The 21,295-nt window shown below is 40.2% G+C and overlaps 1 protein-coding gene across 2 annotated transcripts in view; it reads left to right on the top strand.

Moving 5' to 3' along the window:
* Positions 1-21,295, top strand: part of Cntnap5 (contactin associated protein family member 5) — a 1,003,093-nt gene that overhangs the window by 926,246 nt on the left and 55,552 nt on the right. Inside the window, exon 20 of one of the 2 annotated variants that reach the window (XM_037211054.1) lies at positions 16,645-16,775. The exons of the other annotated variant lie outside the window; for it this stretch is intronic. Within the exon in view, the coding sequence (XP_037066949.1) occupies positions 16,645-16,775 (131 nt within the window). The remainder of the gene's footprint in view (positions 1-16,644; positions 16,776-21,295) is intronic. 2 annotated transcript variants of the gene reach the window in all.

Here is a 21,295-nt window from a genome sequence, read left to right as displayed (position 1 = left end):
AGAAAAAATCATCCTGAGTGAGGTAACCCAGACTCAGAAAGATAAACATGGTATGTACTCACTCATAGGAGGATACTAGATGTAAAACAAAGATGACTAGACTGCTATGCACAACTCCAGGGAGGCTACCTAGAAAACAGGCCCCTAAGAAAGACACAGGGATCACCCAATGACAGAGAAATGGATGAGATCTACATGAACAGCATGGACATGAGTGGGAGTAATGAAGGGCAAGGGTCGAGGGAAAGAGAGCTTAGGGGAGCGGGAGATCCCAGCTGGATCAAGAACAGAGAGGGAGAACAAGGAATAAAAGACCATGACAAATGAAGACCACATGAGAATAGGAAGAAGCAAAGTGTAGAGAGGCCCACAGAAATCCACAAAGATACCTCTACAATAGACTACTGGCAATGGTCGAGAGAAAGCCTGAACTGACCTACTATGGTGATAGGATGGCCAAACACCCTAATTGTCATGCTGGAAACCCCATCCAATGACTAAGGGAACTGGATGCAGAGATCCATGGCCAGGCCCTGGGTGGAGCTCCAGGAGTCCAATTGGCGAGAAAGAGGAGCGTTTTTATGAGTGAGTGTTCAGTCCTCTTTCTACATTTACTTAAATTGAGACACTAGCTCTGAAATGGTGCTGATAATGATTAAGATATATCTCCCTGTCTTAATTCTAGTAGCTCCCTCATAGACAGACCCAGAGGTATGTCTCCTAGGTGATTTTAGATTCTCTCAAGTTGTTAATTAATCAAGTAGGTATTTAAGCAGCACCTACTATGTGCAAGGCATAGTCAGAGATAAATGTTTTGTCTGTGATTTCTGATAGATATAATACAGGAATCCAGAAGGGCCTTTCTAAAAGTAGAGCCAAGAGACAAATTCATACATAACATGAAAATATAGGTCACAGACTAGATATTATTATGTAATTGGTTGGAAGGCTTCTTCACAGTACAGTGATAGTACCACAGGCCTGATGTGTTAGGGTTAAAGATGGACAGGATATAAAGAGAGAGGCACCGAGTTCAATCATCTGTCAGAGAAGAGATTTATTAACCCAGCTGCAAGCAGTAGGGTCTGACTATGAAGTAAGCATTAAGCCTCCCACACAAAGCAAGGTGTGCACTTAACAAGGACTGACAACGGGGAGGTCTTACACCATCAGGAAGTAGCCTGAGTTCATATGGAATTCAGGCTTTGTGTCACAGATAAGAAAGAGGGCTATATGCAAATTAGGCTATAGAATAGGAGTCACACAGTATCTGGGTAGAAGAGTGAAGATTAGTTAATGTGTGACCCATACAATGTGGCAGTAGTCAGCCTGTCATTGACTTCCATATGGCAGGCATAAATTCCTACCATGCTCTTGGCACTCTGCTTAGAGCCTAGTTATTTTGAGAGCCTGTGTTAGCTGACATGATACAGGAGTGTAAATTTGCTTAGATACAGGAGAAATTGCTAGAGAAAGGATGTTTCATGTGAAGAGCACACACTCACTTGGGCATTTCAGGATTGTTACTAACCCCTCTGCATCCTCTGTATCTTCCTAAGAACTTCCTATGGACCATGACACTCCCTTACTGGCTGGATTAATACATACAGTCTCCCTCCCTCTGTCCCTTCCTCCTTCCCTCCCTTCCTCCCTCCTTCTCTTCCTCCCTCCCTCCCTCCCTCCTTCTCTCTCTCCCTCCTTCTGCCTTTTTCTCCGTTCCTTCCTTTCATCCATCTTTCCTGGTATATAAATTCTTTATGAATGCAGAGCAGAGCACCTGACTCTGGAAATGCATCATAAACCAAAGGAAGGCACACTGTCTATTCCGTAGGCATATGTTGGCTCTTAATATAGACTGCGTGTCATATCACAGCTCAATAACATGGCACCACTCACAGACTATGAATCTACCATTTTTGGCCTAATTTATAATTTTACAACATGAAGGATAGATATAATCAGTTACATTAATTGTATCATCTCTATTTTTTCTCTTCAAGGGATATTATTGATGATTTTTTTTCTTGTTTTTAGTTCTGTAAGCATGTCCCTTGGTATTTACCATACCTTTAGAGAATGGGAATCCTTGGCACATCTCTCAATGCATATTGGGCATGCCCCTCTTTCTTTGGAGGTTAAGCCATACAAATCTAAGCAAAGGGCATGCTGCATAAGCACATACTAGCAAAAGCCTGAGGTGATATGCTCTACTTCCTTTTACATACCACTCACTCAAGAAGGTCTAAGGAGGTAAGTAGAAATTATCCTAGATTTCATTTCTTATTTCTTTCCTAGCTCAGACCAGAGGGGATGCCCTCCTGTCTTCTCATATACCTACATCCATGATAGTTTTATAAACTTAGTGTTAATGGGATTAAGCTGAGGTCATCTGCTTGACTGGCAAGCACTGAGCCACTAAACATTTCACTAGCTTTAGCTTTAAAGATAATACTAATAGTGAGTGCAAATTATTATGCCACCACAGTTCTAATTCTGGAAAAAAGCTATTCTTCTTAGGGACAGGGACAGGAAACTAAGATTATGTCCTTTGATGAACAAGAAACAGATTGCATGAGCCTGCATACTGGGTAATCTCAAGAGCTCCACTACATCAGCCAAAGACACATAAAGAGCAAGCATGGCACACAGCAGGCACTCTGTAGACCCCAATTCCCCCTTCTCTGGATGGATGCATATCTGTGTTCCCATTCCCAAGGAAAGATAAATTAGACAGAATAATGGATCAAAAAAGAACAACATCCTGGATGGGGTCCTGGCCTCTGTATAGGTAAGATTTCAGAGTCAGAACTTGCTGCAATTCTCCTTCCCCCTTACTCCAAGAAGCTCAGTAATGAATTGACTCCATGACAACAATAAAACAGTATGGCTATGTGATGTTCTGCATGTGAGAAATGCCTGAAGCTATTTAAGAGCTAGTTATTCTGTGTGTTAATGATTTCAGAAAGTGGTTTAGGAAATCATCTATAATTGACCATCATTTATATTTTCATTTATGGAAATGCCTGAAGCCAGCTCAAATTACTTTGTCTTCTCCATACTTGGCAAAACACTATTGTAGTGCTAACAGACACTGAGAAGATCCAAGGCCCAGATATGTAGATTTTATTCTGACCAAGCTACACCTTTCATACCACTGAAGAAGTAAAATCATGTTAAACCCAGGAGGTGTGTGTGTGTGTGTGTGTGTGTGTGTGTGTGTGTGTATGTGTGTGTGCATAAAAGCCAGAAGTCATCTCAGCAAGCACTTCTACCCATGAGCCATCTCCATAGTTTCCCAGAAAACATATTTTTAATGCTTCTGTGTTAGATATGGTCCTGGATTCTAGAAGAAAGTAGACTGAGCAAGCCATGAATAGCAAGACAGTAAGAAGTACGCCTCCATGACTTCTGGTTTAGCTCCTGCTTCCAGGATCCTACCCTATTTGAGTTCCTGTCCTGGTTTCCTTCAATGATGAACTAAGATGTAAAAATATAAGTCAAATAAACCTTTTACTCTTCAATTTTCTTTTGGTCATGGCATTTCATCATGGCAATAGTAACCCTAACTAAGACAAGTTGGTACCAGGAGTGGGAAATTGCTGTGACAGACCTGACCATGTTTTTGGGAGCATTGTGAAAGGATCTTGGCACTTCAGGCTAGAAAAGCCATTGAGTGTTGAGAGCTTAGTGAGCTGTTCTGTAGGAGCTTGGGAGATAAGAAGGTTGCGAGCAGTGCAGATGATGGAGGCCTGGCTTGTGAAATTCCAAAGGGAAGCAAGACTCTTCCAGGCCATTTGAGTTAAGAAGCTGTGGTTCAGGAGCTGAAGAATTGGCTGATTAACAAAACACAAAACCACTAAAGTGAAGCATTTGGTTTGTTGGGGTAATGATGCTGGTCAGCTAGGACTGAAGAATCAGTCACGATTAAGAAGAGACTATCATCATTGAGGTGACATCTTCCGGAAAGTATTTCCTCAGGGCCAGCATACAATGTTTAATCATCATTGATAAACAGTTCTCTTTTTATAACCATTTTTACTCATTAACCCCATAACCCAATTTTTAAGAATCTAGAGGCATACGACAGCCTGTACTCAGGCTAGTAGCTTTTGTGGCTTCAAGGATGCTAGAAAAAAATACAAAACAAAATCTCCAAACCAGTCAGGACAGATTTCCATGTCCCGAGCAGTTTATTATTAACTCTTAATTGTCAGAGTGCCCAAGGAAAATCCTCAGGAAAAAGCTGCTGCAGTTATTATTCAAATTCTGGCATAATACAATGTTTACATTTTATATCTTTACAAAATTCATTTATATGTCTGATCCTGGCATTCTGTTGCTCTTTGGTCATATGACATCACAGTGGCTCTCCATGTGCTTTGCATTTTCTAAGAAAGGAGGATCGTGAATCTCATTCTTTATCATCTTCTATATCATTCTTTGCTCATCAATATAAGTCTCTGTGTAGGGCAAACGTAACTTCAGCCAATCTAACTTTATTGCCATATAGTCAGGTAATTGCCTGAGTGTATGGTAGGAAAAGGCTTGTAATCTGATCTGTGACTCACTCCTCTAGCCCACCAAATCCTATTGACCTTTTTCAGTTTACTTTGTTTTGAATATCTTCTTCCTGAGTAAGTACAAGGACAGATGATTCAAGAATATTTTATAGCTTCATAAAGAGGTTTCTTCATGTGTGTCACAACCTCCAAGGTGTAATGGAGACCTTCAAGTAGATTAGGATATCTCCCTATAAGCAGGAGGGGTAGTATGTTCAAGACTTTCCTGGAGAAGCTTATAAGCAGTACTTCTGGGAGAAGGCATAAATGATTCATAAGAAATTTCAATTGATCCAATATTCCCAACTATACAAATATTGAATGTCCCCCAAGTATGCAACAGGCAGAGATCAAAACCAAAAGTGGCATGGCAGCCATTATGCAGCTCAGTCAGCTTTGCTGGATCTTTGTCAAACAGCTGTGTTGGCTTTATGACTTTTGCAGTTCCCATCAGATATGGCTGTGACAGTGATGTATTTGTATGTTCATCTGGCAAGTGGTTGATTTTGCATTATAGTTTTGTGTCAACTTGACACAAACTAATATCACCTGAGAGGAGGGAACCTCAATTAAATGTAAAAAATATAAGCCATTTCCTCCCCAATTTTCCTTTCGTCTTGGTGTTTCATCACAGCAATAGTAACCCTAAATACGACAGCTTCCCAAGATACCACTACATATTGGATGCTGAGCTGCTTTAGAGAAGGGTATAGAATCAGAATAGGGTTCAACTCCTTGTCATGTGGACTGATTGTGCAGTGGGTTGGTTACTACCCACCACCTCCCTGAACACAGTGGTGGTGATGTTTCAGAGCTACCACTCACAGTGGACTCTCCTGAGTACTAGTTAGAAGACATGAAATGATGGCTATTTACAAAGCTCATAGTTTGAATTAATAGTGTCCCTCTGGTCAGTTTTATTTCAGATCCCAAATTTGTGCTAGGCATTGTCTTCCAGTTAGTCCTTACATACACCCCTACCTGCCATACAAACACATAAATATCCCTGCCTTCTTTCCATAGCTCTAGCTTTGTCCCCCTTACTCCCTTCCTCACCCTCCCTCCTCCCTCTCTTCCTCCCTCCCTTCTCTCCCTCCCTCCTTCCCTCCCTCCCTTCCTTCCTCCCTCCTTTCCTTTCTTTCTCTCTTTGGTTTTGTTTAATTTTCCATCAAACTCTTATGGAAAGATAAAAGAGAAGCTCCTCATCCCTCTGTGTAAAACTACAGGCTTCTGATTAGAAAAGGCAGTTGTGTGTAAATCATTCTTCTATAACACTGCACAACTGCAGCTCCAACTTTCCTGCATCCAAACTCTTCAGAGATTCAAACTCAGTGTGATGAGTATGACAATGGTGGCCAAGACAGAGGTGAGATCTTGACATCCCTTCCATCTAAGCCAAACATGATCCCTTTTCCAGTACCAATGAAAGAGTTATTTGCAAATGGGGTGTTGTGTGTGTGTATGTGGGGGGGGTGTTTACACTCTTTCATACTCACACATAAAGAAGAAAGACATTTGATGTTTTCTTCTTCCACTTTCTACCTTAATCCCTTGATACAGGGTCTCTATCTTCCACTTTCTACCTTAATCCCTTGATACAGGGTCTCTCACTGAACTCAAAACTGACTGAAGAGACCTCCCAAGATCTGCCTTTCTGTGCTTTGATTATACGCAATTATTGCCATACTCAGATTTTATGTGAGTGCTAGGGTTTCAAACTCAGGTCCCCATGCTTGCACAAGTGCTCTTATCCACTTAACTGTTGCTAAGTATCCTTATTTCAATGATTTTTACATATTCTTTCCTCTAGTAAAACATTCTAGTTCTATTTCTTGTGTGTGCTTGGTGTGTGCTATACATGTGTACATGCCTGTGTTTATGTGCACATGTGTGTATGGATTTGGAGGTCAGTAGTGGAAGTCTGTGTCTTCTTCTATGCCTTTCCACATGCTTATTTTCTTAGACAGGGTCTATCATAAATTGAAACTCTTTGAGTGGGTAGGCTGGTTGGCCAGCTAACTAGGGATCCACATGTCTCCACTTCATCTAGCACTAAGGTTGCAGGTATGTGCCTTGTGCCAAGATTTTACATTGATGCTGCAAATAAAAGAGAAAAAAAGTTCTCATTTTTTTTTCTAGCAAGCACATTACAAACTAAGCCTTTTTTTTTTACCAAGTTGCTAAATTTTACATAGTCTTTCAGACACCAACTCAGAATTTTTTACTCTGAAACATCTTTTGTGATTTCTTTGTCCAGACCTGGATCAGCTTCCTTATAATATTTCTTTTGACCACCTTGTAATGACTGCTCTTTGTCTCCATTGCACCCTGGTGCCTTGCTTATGAGCTGGTTCTTGTATACTGTGCATGCAGAGGGATGTCCACCTTGAATGGAACATGTCAATAGATGACCTGCACATGCTGAACCCTGCACGAGACCAAAGAGAGATAAGAACATAGGAGGGAGTTCCTTGTGAGAGAGAATAGGACATCTGAGCAGCATTCCACCAAGGAGGAAACAAGACTCAGATGGTCACCCAGTATTCTTTCAATCACTGTCTGTGGCCATTGAAACAAAGAGTACTCAAAGGCATACATGAGTAACATTACTGCCAAATATTTTAAAGTTTTAAGTGTTGTTATGAAGAGTGTCTATAGACAAAAGAAAAGGGGATCATAAAGCATAACAAAGCTGCCTCATTGGGACTACTTCAAAGACTAATTACTGCATTGAGTCCTAATGACTGTTACCTTCAAATCATATAAATCATAAACAAATAGGAGAAATGTTTTCCTCTTAATGGAAGTGAATTCTAATTTGGTCTCCAAAGAAAGAAACACATATCTTTAGTAGCTTAGTGTGATCTCTAAGCACATAAAGGATCACCAAGTCTCTCCCATGGGACCATGTCTCATATATCTGTGGTGAAGACTGAGCTGAAAGCATAGATGTGAAGCAGAGAGCTGGATTGGATTTGTTCACACGCGTTCTAGCTCCATTTCTCTTTCTGTGATTTAACACCTGGATGGAAAGCAATTTATGGCAGAAAGGGGCTTATGCAGCATACATTTCTACATTACAGCCCATCACTGTAGAGACAGGTGAGGGAAGCTATTCCCATTGTATCCACAGTCAAGAACAGAGAGAAATAAATGTCTGCAGTCCTGCATGCTTCCTTCCTTGCTTGTTTTTTCCTCTCCTATGCATACAGTTCAGGATCCCCTACCTCAGAAATAGTGTCACTCAAAGTGGGCTGGGTCCTCCCACATCAATTAAAAATGAAGACAGCCCACTCCCCAAGACCTACCTTCAGGCTACCTACCAAGAATCTAGAGAATTCTTCCATTAAGACTCTCTAGATCATTTCAGATTGTGTCAAATCAACGGTTACAACCTATTATTTATCAAGGGAGAAATTAAAATTAAAGAAACTCTTAATTTCATCATTCAGCATATCTTCCTGCCATTCAGGAAAGCCTCCTATTCTGTGAACCAGGACATGAGGAAATAACTAGGAATGGGGTGCCACAGGGAAGTGGCAACTGCTCTGCATTTAGTTGCAGTAATGGGACTTGGGTCTATGCAAACACGTTTTGAGCTAAAGGTAGGACAGGTTGTGGGATATTTTGTGCTAGCGTAAACAGAAGCAGTGAAATAGAAGAAGATAATTGTTTCTTATTAAAGTGCTTAGAGTACGGCTGAATGAAGTAAACCGGAGCCCATCCACTGAATTCGCTGGAGGCCTTGGCTCTGCTTATGACTTCCTCTAAGGATTTTCAAGGTTGTTTTGAATAAGGAATGAATTGAGCCCAAGAAAGCCATAAGAGCAGTGTGGATGAAGGAAGCTTAGAGCACTGAGGTTACTAATTCAGAAGAAATACTCAAAGAGCTCTTAGGTGACTGATTTTCTTCCAACTAACCTGCTCTTCCCTGATGCAAGATAGAAATTGTGTGAAATAACCTTAATATTTACCTTCGCTCCAAAGGTGACTATAATTTCCACAAACTACAGTTTGCCAATAAGCTTCCAAATATTAGGTTTTTTAAAAGCAGAGTAATCTCACTGTATTTTTAAAGGTTTCTTTATATTTAAATAGTGTGTGTGTGCATGTGCGTGTGTGTGTGTGTGTGTGTGTGTGTGTGTGTGTGTGTGCGCGCGCGCATGTGCGTGTGTGTGTGTGTGTGTGTGCGCATGTGTGTTTGTGCATGTGTATATGTGCATGTGTGTGTGTGCATGTGTATGTGTGTGTGTGTGTGTGTGTGTGTGTGTGTCTGTGTGTGTGTGCATATATGTGCAGGGGCCTTTAGAGGCCAGAAAAGGCCATTAGGTTCCTGGAACCAGAGTTACAGGCAGCTGTGAGCTGCCTCACAAGGGTGTTGGGAACTGAGCTCAGGTGCTCTGTGAAAACAGTACATGCTTGTAAGTGCTAAGGCATCATTGCTGTTCCCCATCTTACTTCTTTAAGTTGACAAATATTCAGTGTGTGCAGAGGAAATAAAGTATGATTCTGTAATAAATGATGCACTTAAATGAACAGTTCCATAACCTGGGTTCCTAGGCAGTCACAGACTGACAGTTAAGGAGCCTTCATGGGACCGACCTAGTCCCTCTACATATGTGTGACAGTTGTATAGTTTGGTCTAATTGTGGGACTCCTGACATTTGGAGTAGGGCCTGTCCCTGATGCTTTGGCAGGTTTTGGGAACCTATTCCTAATACTGAGTTCCTTACCAAGCCTTAATACCAGGGGAAGAGCTTAGTCTTACCTGAACTTGATGTGCCATGCTTAGTTGACACCCATGGGAGGACTGCCCCTTTCTGAACAGAAGCAGAGGAGGAGTGGTCTCATGATGGAGGTGAAGAGAGGAAGGGGAGGTGGGGGGAGGGAATACAAGGAGAAGAGTGGGGGGAAACTGCAGTTAGGATATAAAAAAAAGAATGAGTTTAGTTAATTAAAAAAGAGGGAAGAAAAAGAGTTGTTATCATCCTATATCATTGTATGAGAGACACAATATCCTTGTCCACAGGGAGTGTGGCTAGGCCATGGTAAGATGGGGACATTTCTTGGTTCCTGGCCTCAAAGTAGTACAATCCTTTGATAATACTACAGTTTACCTCAGCATATTGTCCCTGTTCCCATGGACACCATGTCTGTAGATACAAATCCAGTGCTTAGGTAGGCTTCCTAATGACTGTCACCCTCCCTCTTGGAACTCTTATCCACCATAGAAACCACACAGACGGAGAGAGGGGTTTGTGCCTTTGTATTCATTTTATTCTAGTGGGTGAGTGGCGGTGTCTAGAGCTGAAATCCTAATTGTCATTAGGGGGGACTTATAAGATTTTCATCATATTATCAGGTTATGAGTTTATACAAAAAAACTTCCTTGGGAAATTTGGCTGTTTACTCATGTCCTTATTCTAAACTAGAGGCTTTTTATTGTGGTTATTTATTTATTTATTTATTTATTTATTTATCCAAATCTTTTTTATTTTAATTTATTTTATTTTACAATACTATTCAGTTCTACATAACAGCCACAGATTTCCTTGTTCTTCCCCTTCCTGCCCCCCTCCCCTTCCCCCCAGCCCACCCCCCTTTCCCACCACCTTCAGATCAAGGCCACCCCCGAGGATTGAGATCGACCTGATAGACTCAGTCCAGGCAGGTCCAGTCCCCTCCTCACAGATTGAGCTAAGCGTCCCTGTATAAGTCCCAGGTTTCAAACAGCTATCTCATGCAGTGAGCCCAGGACCTGGTACCACTGCCTAGATGCCTCCCAAACAGATCAAGCCAATCAACTGTCTCACCTATTCAGAGGGCCTGATCCAGTTGGAGGCCCCTCAGCCTTTGGTTCATAGTTCATGTGTTTCCATTCGTTTGGCTATTTGTCCCTGTGCTTTATCCAACCTTGGTTTCAACAATTCTCGCTCATATAAACGCTCCTCTTTCTCGCTAATTAGACTCCCAGCGCTCCACCCAGGGCCTAGCCATGGATGTCTGCATCCAGATTCCTTAGTACTTAGATGGGATTTCTGGCACAGTAGTTATTTATTTTTGATGATTAAATATATGTATAGAAAAAATTAACAGTTCCATATATTATATATTATTATCTCCCCAAAACTTGTTCTTCTTCCTATAGCTGGAGGAATGTGCTCTTTGATCTTCTTCTCTGTCTCAGCCTGTACTTACCGCCTCTCTCTTCAGCGAGTCTATGGGATCGACATTTTCAGAGTCCAGTGTTAGTGAGAACCTGTGCAGTCTTTCTGTGTCTGGACTGTTCCACTTCTCAGAATGCACCCAGGCACATCCATGTGACAAATGGAAAGTTGTCCTTTTTCTACAAGATACTGTATACATAAGCCACATTTCCTTCAGTCATGCCTCGGCAGACTTCAAGGGCTTAGTTTAATATTTGGAGTATGTCTCTCATGCAAAAAGGCACATGGGAGGCAGGTATCTCTTTGAAATCCTCATTTTATTCCCATTTTATATGTATAACATATGAATATATAATATATAAAATATAATATATATTAAATAGCTGAATCACATGGTAATTGCATTCAAAAAATTTCAATACATTTATTTTTTGTATGTGTATTTATTTGATGCCTCTGTGTGTGCATGTGTGTGTGTGTGTGTGTATGTGTGTGTGTGTGTGTCTGTACATGCTATGACAGTCAGAGGACAACTTGGATGAATCAGTTTCTCTATCTACCCCATGTTTCCTGGGGATCAAACTCAGTTCTTCTACCTTAACAGCAAGCACCTTTATTGATTGAGCCAGCTCATTACACCCATATTTTAAACACTAATACAGAAGCACCCACCTTATTTTCCAAAAGACTATATGATGTATATTTCATGCAAAGTTTGTAGGAGTTCCTCTTTCTTCATTGTCTTGCAAACTTTTGTGATCTCTTTTCATTTCAGTAATGCCTGTGCCAGTGAGTGAAAGATCATATCTCAGAATGGGTTAGATTCACACTTTTTGATGAGGGTTAAGCATTTTGAGGTTTTCTGGTTTTTTTTTTTTTTTTTTTTTTTTTTTTTTTTTTCAGAGAAGGTTTCTGTGTGCAGCAGCACTGGCTGTTCAGGATCTCACTTTGTAGACCAGGCTGGCATCAAACGCACAGTGATCCACCTGCCTCTACCTCACATAGGCTGTGATTAAAGGCGCATGCCACTACTGCCAACTGGTTGAGTACTGTTTATTCCCTTTAGACAGTGTGTGTTTTCTTTGAAAATATCCATTCAGGATGTGTCCATTTCATCCAGATTGTGTGTTTTGTATGGCTGCTGAGTAGTAAAATCTTTATGTATTTGGATGTTTGTAGACTCTTTGCTATATAATCTGTTTTGAGGTGGGTTTTTTTTTTTCTGGTTCTGTTGGTCACCATTTTCTTATATTGGTTATTCTGTATACTGTACATGAGCTTTAAAAATGATATTCAATTCATGTATTATTTGTTTATATGTGGGTCCATGAAGTATGTATTAAGTGTAAGTGCCTGTGCCAAGGTGAACTCGAGCAATGAGAGGACAGCATTTGAGAGTGTGTTCTCTCCTTCCCCTGTGGGTTCTGGAGCTTGAACTCTTCAGGCTTGCTCAGCAGTGACTGTCATAGCTGACCATCTGGCTGGACCTGGCCCTAGGAAGCCAAGAAGCATATCCATTTGATGCAGTCCACCTATCTTCTGACTATTATAAACTTTAATTTTGAATTCATAGTTTTAAGAAATGTTTTCATTTTTTTTCTCTAAAAGTTTTTTAGGTTTAGATCATTAAGTTTAGCTTTTAGCATGTTCTAGGTCAGCTTCTAATATGTTCTAAAAGATATCTCACTTTGTTCTTTTGTGGGAGCTTCATTATTTCTTTCATTTTTATTTACTAAAGAGGCAGTTCATGTCCCTTTATGTATTCTTTTAGATTTGTCAAGACTTAGTCTGTGAAGAGTTATACGAGTCAGTGTGGGGTGGGCATGATCAGAATACATCTATGAAATGCTCAAGAAAAAAACAAAAATATTTTAATCATTGGGTATTTTTCTTCATGTGTGTATATTTATCTATGATCTCTTTATTCTGTTACATAGATCTAGATGTTTAATTCTACACCAGCACCATTCTTTTGTGAATACTATTGATTTTCCATATTATTTTACACCCATGATAGTTTTATTTTTGTTTTTCAAAATTCTGTTTACTCCTTAGGGTCTTTTGTGTTGTTTTTGTTTCTCAAAATTCTTTTTATCCTTCAGGGTCTTTTCAGTTCCATATAAATTTAGGAATCTATTTTATTAAATATTGTGACTAGAATTTTGATACATATTTTAGTCAATCGTAATTTGCCTTGAGCAGAATGAACATTTTATGATAGTAGTTCTTCCAATCTATGCATTTTTTTAAAAGAATTTATGAGTCTTCTAGATTTTTGTAACTATATCACTGCATCCAACCATCACTTGTACTAGCCAGTGTGAATACAAGCCCTGGAAAATGGGTTTAGCTTAAGAATGGGCTTATGCAGTTTCTCAAGGTAGGTGTATTGTTTCTGGTCTGTTTTGTGAAACCAGAGTGGCATTATTGTATGCATTGATCTCAAGGCTTCTAAACCATGGTTTGTGTTGTTATGGTGGGACCTAAGGGGAGGAAAGCATGATGAAACTTAAATTGTAATGTAATTCATAATTAAATGTAAGAAAAGAGCTCTATAAAATGACTAATGTTCACATGTTAAAATTTGTTTCACAGATTTTAATTCCCTTCTATTTGAATTTGGTATAAAATAATAATACATATATGATTTTGCTTTTTCTGTTGTGGTTGCTGTTTTTGCCATGCCAGAGATAACATGGCCTTGTGAGTGTTAACCACAGTACTCCATCACTGAGCTATAACCTTAGTCTCGATAACTTCAATGACTGAATAAAAAAGGATGAAAACAATAGTTATGACAGATCCTGAAGCAAATTTCAGTAATCAAAAATACTTAATTATATTGATAGTAAATCTAACTTTTAAACTTTTCAAGCCAGTTTAACATCTTTACAGAATTCAGAATGATATTCAGAAATAGAATATGAATACTTAGTTAAGATGAAATCCTACTGGATTAGACTGGGAATTAAACACAATGGCTAGCATCTTTTTAAGGCAAAAAAGTAGGTGGAGATAAACCAAGGAAGACTCTTAGTCTAGTCCTTAAGCCTGTACAGGTGCACAAATCGATATGCACAGTGGTTTATATGCACACTACATATGCATACAAATAAACATCACACACACACACACACACACACACACACACACACACACACACACACACACAAGCACCAAAACTATGTTCTGACCTCTACAGAATATGCAGATTAAAATCTATATACCACAGTGTATGCTAGGGTAAAGATAGACAGGTCTATGAGCTTAAAGAATCTACGTAGTTTCCCAATGGAAACATTATGATGAATTCTGAAGGTCAAGGAGGAAGGAGCCTAATGTGAAAACATCTCCTCACTGAAGGCTCCTCTGGAAAGGGATGGCTGGCTATTGAGGACTATTGCATTCTAAAGAAAACCATTGAGTGTTGAAACTAAGATGTAGATTCTACACCTGACTCTAAAAATTATTAAGTAAATATTTTAAGGAGTTCTTCAATTTCCAAAACTTTCATTTTTTTTATATCTATAAAATTAAGGGGAAAAAGGAAAGAACTTCCTAGATGAACATGGAAGGCAGGAACTCAATCATGATGAATTTGCTTATTAAGGCAAGCAATGTAATTCTGTCCAGTTTGACGAAATTATATTTTAGAATGTAAATGTGATTCTTTTGAAGAAGGATCCTCATCACCATGTTTTGTTCTAGGGTTTTGTTTGTTTGTTTGTTTTTAGTATAAGTGTTACACTATTATTTTCAATTTCATACTTTTTATCATATTAATATATTCACTGTGTGTCTCTGTATGAGTATTTATTGTGCCATGCCATGCATGTAGAAGTCAGAAAACAACTTTTGAGAGTCAATTCTCTCCTTATGTGTGGGACCCAGCGATGGAACACAGGTAGTCAACCACCATTACCTGCTGAGACATCTCACCAGACATCACTATTACTTTTCTAAGTAGTATTGATGATAACTTTGTGGGGTTCTCACACACAGAGGGGAATAAAGGTATAGATTTGGCTCAAAGGTATAAAAATGGAAGAAAAAAAGAGGATAGATATAATTTGAGTGTATCAACATTAAAAGAACCCACTAAAATTTTATGTGGTACTTGCTGGTGACCAGAGTGCATTCTATTACAAATGCTGATTTCAGGAACATATTTAGAGAGGAGGCGATAACTGCATCTCAAAAATCACTTTTATTTTTAATTTCCATATTGTAAACAGAAAATCTCTGCCCATATTCATGCAGAGGAAGTATCCCATTTATGCACAGCACTGCTAATGTAGGCTAGAGAGAAAAATGAGACCAAGTGGGAGATAAATGCACATGATGCATTGCTCTCAATGCACTTCTGACCTGGCACTTGGCCAATTCTTCAGTTTGTTATATTGACAGTGCATTCCCTGTGACAGTTTGCTACCTCTGGGACTGTAAACCTAAAGTGTTTACCATTGTGTAGGCCTGAGGGAGGACTGTGGTGATAGAGAACCCTAGGGAAGAGAGAGACAATGAATATTAACAAACACAGAAAGAAGCAGAGAAAGGAAAAGAGGATTCAAACACTGGCATGATGACTAAGAATATCCATCTTCAACACAATCCCTGTTGTTTTCCTATGATTGTTGGCAATGGGAAAATGAGTCGGTCGAGGCAGGTCACAGAAATGGGAAGATGTAAAGGGATGGACCAGAATCATACATGGCCCAAATTTGAGTAAATGTATTTTCTCCTTAATGCCCCTCAGAGTATGATACTGTACTCTGTTCTCAGCATGGTGTGCTCTCGTGTGTACTCAAGGAGAGAGCTTCTGGTGTCTGAGGAAGAGTCCAACTGTACAGTACACGTGAATCCTCAGAGTAGACAGAGCAACCTGGGCCACTCACTAGCCATGTTGGAGAGGTGAAATGGGAAGACATGCCTGGGATAAAGAAGCCAGTGAACATTTGCCTGCCATGGCACATAGAGTTGCTTTCAGATTGACAAAGGATATTCACCCTGAAGTAGCCATTCTGCTTATGCTGAAATGTTTGTCTTCCTCAGCCACTCCATCCTCTTCTCTCCCTCCTTCATAAGTGTTTCCAGACTCTCTTAAATTCCCTTTAGTTTCCATGCATTTTGTAGCCTTTGAGGTTGAGATTCAGCAGATTGATTTCCTGAACTCATGGATAGTGAACAGTCGCTTGAAATACACTCCTCTGGTAAAATTTGAATTTCCCAAGGGGCCATGAAGGATTAGGTTGGTCACTACACCTTAGTCAGATCACACTAAAACTGAAACATTGTATTACACATCAGTGGGTAGGAAAGGGTAGGTTTCCTTCTTCTCAAGCTCAGAAGGAGGAAGATGATTCCGAGATAATCGTGTCATGACAATAATCGAGTCACGCTCATGATCTCACATTCCAATTACAAAACTGGTCTGTGGATGTGCTTGTCAAAGTGGACCTCTTACTTCCTCTCTTCTCCTCCCCTCTTCCTCTGTCATTTCCTTTCTTTCCTCCCCTCTCTCCCTGTTCTATTTCTTCTAGTTGCCTTTTTGAGGCAGGGTTACTCTGTAGTCCAGCTGGCCTGTAACCCTGATTCTCCTGTCTCAGCCTCCAAAGTGCTGAAATTACAAGTCTACACCACCATGCTGATCTCAAACTAGAATTTTAATTTAAAATGGCACATACAGAAAACAACAAAAAGATCAATACAGAGACGCACTCACTTTATTTAGTAGCTATATTCAGAAGTTTGTATTTCAACTCTGATGAACATATTGATTTTACAAAAGTTTAATACTGAGTCGTTGAGACTCAGGAAACAGAAACAAAATGACCAATTCATGAACAATTTAATCACATCTTTCTATGTTGTGCTTGCTATTCTTAGTTCTAATCCTTCCCCACTTCTTTGCTTTCAAGGAAGTTTACAAGTTCGCTATCGGCTAAACAAGGAAGAAAGTCATGTGTTCACCATCAGCACAGAGAACTTGGCCAACAGAAGGGTGCATCAGGTGAAGATTAGCCGAGAGGGGCCAGAGCTTTCCATTCAGGTATTTCACGTCTCATTTTTCCACTCAGCCTACATGCCAAGGCTTCTCCATCAAACATGTCTGAGCTCCTGAGCCCAGGCACATACTGTAGTGTAGAGTTGCCCTGGACACCAGGCCAGGCCCAAGCCATGCTTCTTCTTCTCACTGGCACTGTCATAACCCAGGAAACAGCTGGAAACGCAAATTTGTGAATCCCCAACTAGAGCTAATCCATCACAAACTACTGGAGAGGGAGAGGAAGCACTGTCAATTCTCGTTGTGCTCAAGTTTAATCAGGTCTTAACCAGATTGAGTTATGAAGGGATTCATGCAAAGAGGAAAGTACAGAAGACGGTACAGGAAGTGGGCACAGAGTACAGGTGGGTACAGAGGAGGGAACAGATGATGTGGAGGCCCTTGGGAAGAAGGCACAGGTCTCCTCTACACATCACTACTTCCTTCCTAATGCAAACTGGGTCTTGAAGACAAGGAAGGGCTGACTGGATAGAGAAGGTTCTTAGACAGTTCATATGAGCAAAGACATAGCTTTCAGAGAAAACAGAGTGTGATAGGCTTCTCTGAAAGATTAGTGACTCTGTATAGAGCCAAAGGCATGGTAGGGCAGATCCCAATAAAGTCCAGCCAAACCTAGATGAGCCCTCTTTGACCAAAACCTAAAGAGAATGTTCATCAGCTTAGCAACCACCCATTTACATAGGTGAGTTTAATCCATTCATATGTGTTCTCTCCATTTATCATTTATCACTTAAAATGCTCTTTTCTTTGCTGGTCAGCAACAGGTACAAAGACATCTGCCCTCTCAGAAGATGACTTTGCTGTCTTCCTCTGTGAACAATGTATTCTTTAGAAGAGACATCACACATTCTCATTAGCCTATCCCCTCCTACCCTAGCTCCTCCTACCTAGACCTGGGGACTTGTGTGCTTTCTCCCTCCCATGTCTGGGCTCAATATCTGAGCACTCTAAGACCTGTCCTACTACCTGTGAGTCGTATCTCATGACCCTCTCACAAGTACACCTTCAATATCCTCCTGTCTTCTATCCTTTTTATCACCTTTCCAGCTCCACCAAATGGCACCCTGAAGCACAAACTATGCAATGAATCAAAAACAAGCAAGCAAACAAATCAACCAAGATCCTTCTGGCTCAAGGAAAGAAACTGTTTTTCTCACCAGTTTTACAGATTGCTAGACTTTATCATTTTATTTTTAAATTTCTTGGAAAATTTGATGTATACCAATTTCTAAAGTATAACTTCTATGTTAGTTAGTTTATTTATTGCAATAACAAAATACCTAAGAAATAGTTTAAATGATTCTGGCTTGCAGTTTGAGAGTATAGTCTGTTATTGCAACAGTAGCATGAGGCAGCTGGTCACACTCCATCCTTAGTTAGTAATCAGAAAGAGTTGAATGAAGGTATTCAGCTCACTTTCTACTTTTTACTTATTGAAGAATCCCAGTTTTTGGAATGGTGCCACACATATTTGAGGTGGGTCTTCCCAACTTAATTAATATAATCTAGAAACTCACACACAGATATGCCTAGAAGTTTATTTCCATGATAATTCTAAATTCTGTGTAGCTGACAAACAAAATTAACTATTGTACTTTCCTTCCCCATAGTCTCAGCATGTTACAAAAAAACTGTACTGCTCAAGATATGAATGGGGTTATAGTTGCAGAACCCAGTGGTGTAATGTTGTGGGAAATATTTCTGGGGAGAATGAACAAATGTCTACTCACTCCATTTAGAGAACAAACAGTAAACTAATATAAGGATGCCACTAAACCCAAATTAATGAACCTGTGAGATTACTAACAGGAGAATTTTTAGATTTATTGAGATTACTAACGAAAGAATAGTTGAGGGGTTACAGAGCAAAAGTGATTTAAAAGCAGATACATCACTACAATCCACTCCAGCATGGGTGGCAACCTGAGGAAACCTGGCATGCTGATCAATAGGTAGGAAAATTCTTGTTTCAAGCAAGTCAGTTTGGGGAGCTAAGAACCTAGCCCCAGTGTATCTGGTCAGTTTCACGGACTTCCTGAAGCCTTTGAGTCATTTACTTACCAAGCCTAATGAGCTTCCTGGTAGAATGTACTATTCCACTTCCCCTGGTGTAAGTGCCGCACTTCCTTACTGACCCAAGGTCACCTGATATGGCTTATCAAGGCATAAAATCAGACTTGGGTTAGAGGGGTCAGAGCAAGACTGAGGCACGGACAATTTTATTGAGAAAAGTTTGACTTTTATACCCTTATCAGAAAGAGGATATAGTAGCAATTGCCAGGATCAATACAGTTGTTGCCAAGATACAATGACATTTCCAAGCTGTACAGGGTACACAAGATTAATGTCTAATACCAAATGTCCTCTTAAGCTTTCATGCTTTCTTGACTTCTAAGGGAAAATACAGACAAACACAAAATGGCCTGAAGGCTTTACTGCCTGAGGGAGTGCATTAGTTTCTCAGGAACTGAAAGGCACACAGTGCCCCAGGAGTCACTGACCTTAACCCCAAAAGCCTGTGATGCATGCCTCTCAAAGCAGCTAGACCAGGCCAACTCCATGGTCCCTGCACCCAAGCTTTCCTCCAACAGAGGAAGGTGCTACACAACATGGTAGCATGCCAGTCTTTCCTTACCTGTCATATTCCTGACATCCGATACGGAGATTGCTCCCACCCTTTGGGACTTGACTTGCATATGTTTTGAACAGTTCCACTCCTCTCTGATGTTTCTTCTCCCCCATTAGTTGATCACTGCTGTCTCTTTGTGGGTCCTCTGTTATCTCTCCTACCCATTGGTACTCACATGACTCTGTTAGACTCCTGCGGCTTTGTAGCTATAGTTATGTGATGGCTTATCTCATTTAATCTTGTACTTTTGAATACTATGCATTCCCCAATAAATCAATGTCTAGCTTTATCCAGACCTCCCCTGATGACCTCCAATCTGTTCCCTTGATTTTCCTATGCAGTGTTCATTACCCTTGACTTATTTTATTGTTTTTTCTTTGGAACCCATGCTATCTGACATGTAATAAATAGAGTTTATTTATTTACTTTATGTTCTGTAACCCTCGTCTAGAATGTGAGTTTGATGAAAACATGAAGTTGGTTTGCATTCATTACTGCAGAGCTAGCTCCTTACCAAACAGTCCCTGGCAGCATGTGTTAGGTGAACATTTATGAACTAAGTGGATGGCTTCTACATGGCTGCAGGGACTATGTGATTAAGATTGATTTGACATTGTGGAGAAGGGGAGATGTTCTAGTTTCATGGCTGTTGCTGTGTTAAATATCCTGACAAAACTCAACTTCAGTCAGAAGGGGTTTATTTTCCACTCGTAATTCCAGGTTACTGTCCACCATAAGAGCGATATCAAGGCGACAGGAAGTTAAAACAACTAGTTCCCTTCAACATCCAAGAGCAGAGAGAAATGAATGTACATATGATCACTTGTTTGCTTGTGTCCAGTTTGATTTCTCTACTCTCATAGAGTTTAGGACTCCCTTACTAAAGAATGGTGCTGCCCACAGTGGGCTGGGTCTTCTCACATCAATTAACTTAAGATAATGCCTTACATACATGTCCACAGGTCAATCCAATGTAGAAAATTTCTCATTAAGACTTTCCCAGGTAACTCTGGGCTGTGTCAAGTTCATTCTTAAACCAAGACAGGTGGGGTAAGTTTAGAGTTTAAACTTAGGAGTGCACAGTTTGGAGTCTCCCTTTTAGAACTCCTTATCATCCTGTATGGAAAGATATGTTTAGCAGTGATAAGGTAAAAATCAGTCAGGAAGATTCTATGTCCCATAAAACATGCTGCAGGAGGAGCCATGGAGAGAATTTCAGGGGTGCCAGGATACAGCATTGGAGACCATTTTAATGTGGACTGTGGGAGAAAGTAAGGATGACTATTAGTTAGTCTAATTAGATGGATGCTCAGGAATAATTGTTGGGTATATGACACAAATAATTCCCATACCATTAGAAATTAACCTCTTATCGGTTACAATATTCCTGAAAAGAGGAAGGGGTCACACCTTTGAGCACATTTGAATTGGGTGGGGAGAGCAGCTGCTGAACTGGTAAATGGTAGGATTTTTTTTTTTTTTTTTTTTTTTTTTTGTAATGATAGCTTCCTGCTTGTATAGTCCGTGGGAGTTCCATGTATAGGTCAGAGGTCAACCTCAAGTCTCATTCCTGAGAAGGGGCACTTCTCTTCAGTTTTTTGATACAAGGACTCTCATTGGTATAGAAATCACAGAGGAGGTTAGGTTGGCTCTCCAGTGAGCTCAAGATATCTCCCTGAATCTTCTTCCCAAGTTATGGGATTACAAACACATGCCACCCCACCTGACATTTTACAGGGGTTTTACAGACCAAACTCAGGTCCTTGGATTCTTGTGGCAAACACTTCACTGATTGAGCTATGCCCCCAAGCTGTGTTTGTTTAGACTTTTAATGAAGTCCTGATGGAAAACTGGGGCGTGTTCGGTAGAGCGTTTT

Source organism: Peromyscus leucopus, chromosome 15 (genome assembly GCF_004664715.2).
Source record: "Peromyscus leucopus breed LL Stock chromosome 15, UCI_PerLeu_2.1, whole genome shotgun sequence".
Lineage (NCBI taxonomy): Eukaryota > Metazoa > Chordata > Mammalia > Rodentia > Cricetidae > Peromyscus > Peromyscus leucopus.
Note: the sequence above shows the minus strand (reverse complement) of the source record. Positions and strands in the feature narration are given on the sequence as shown.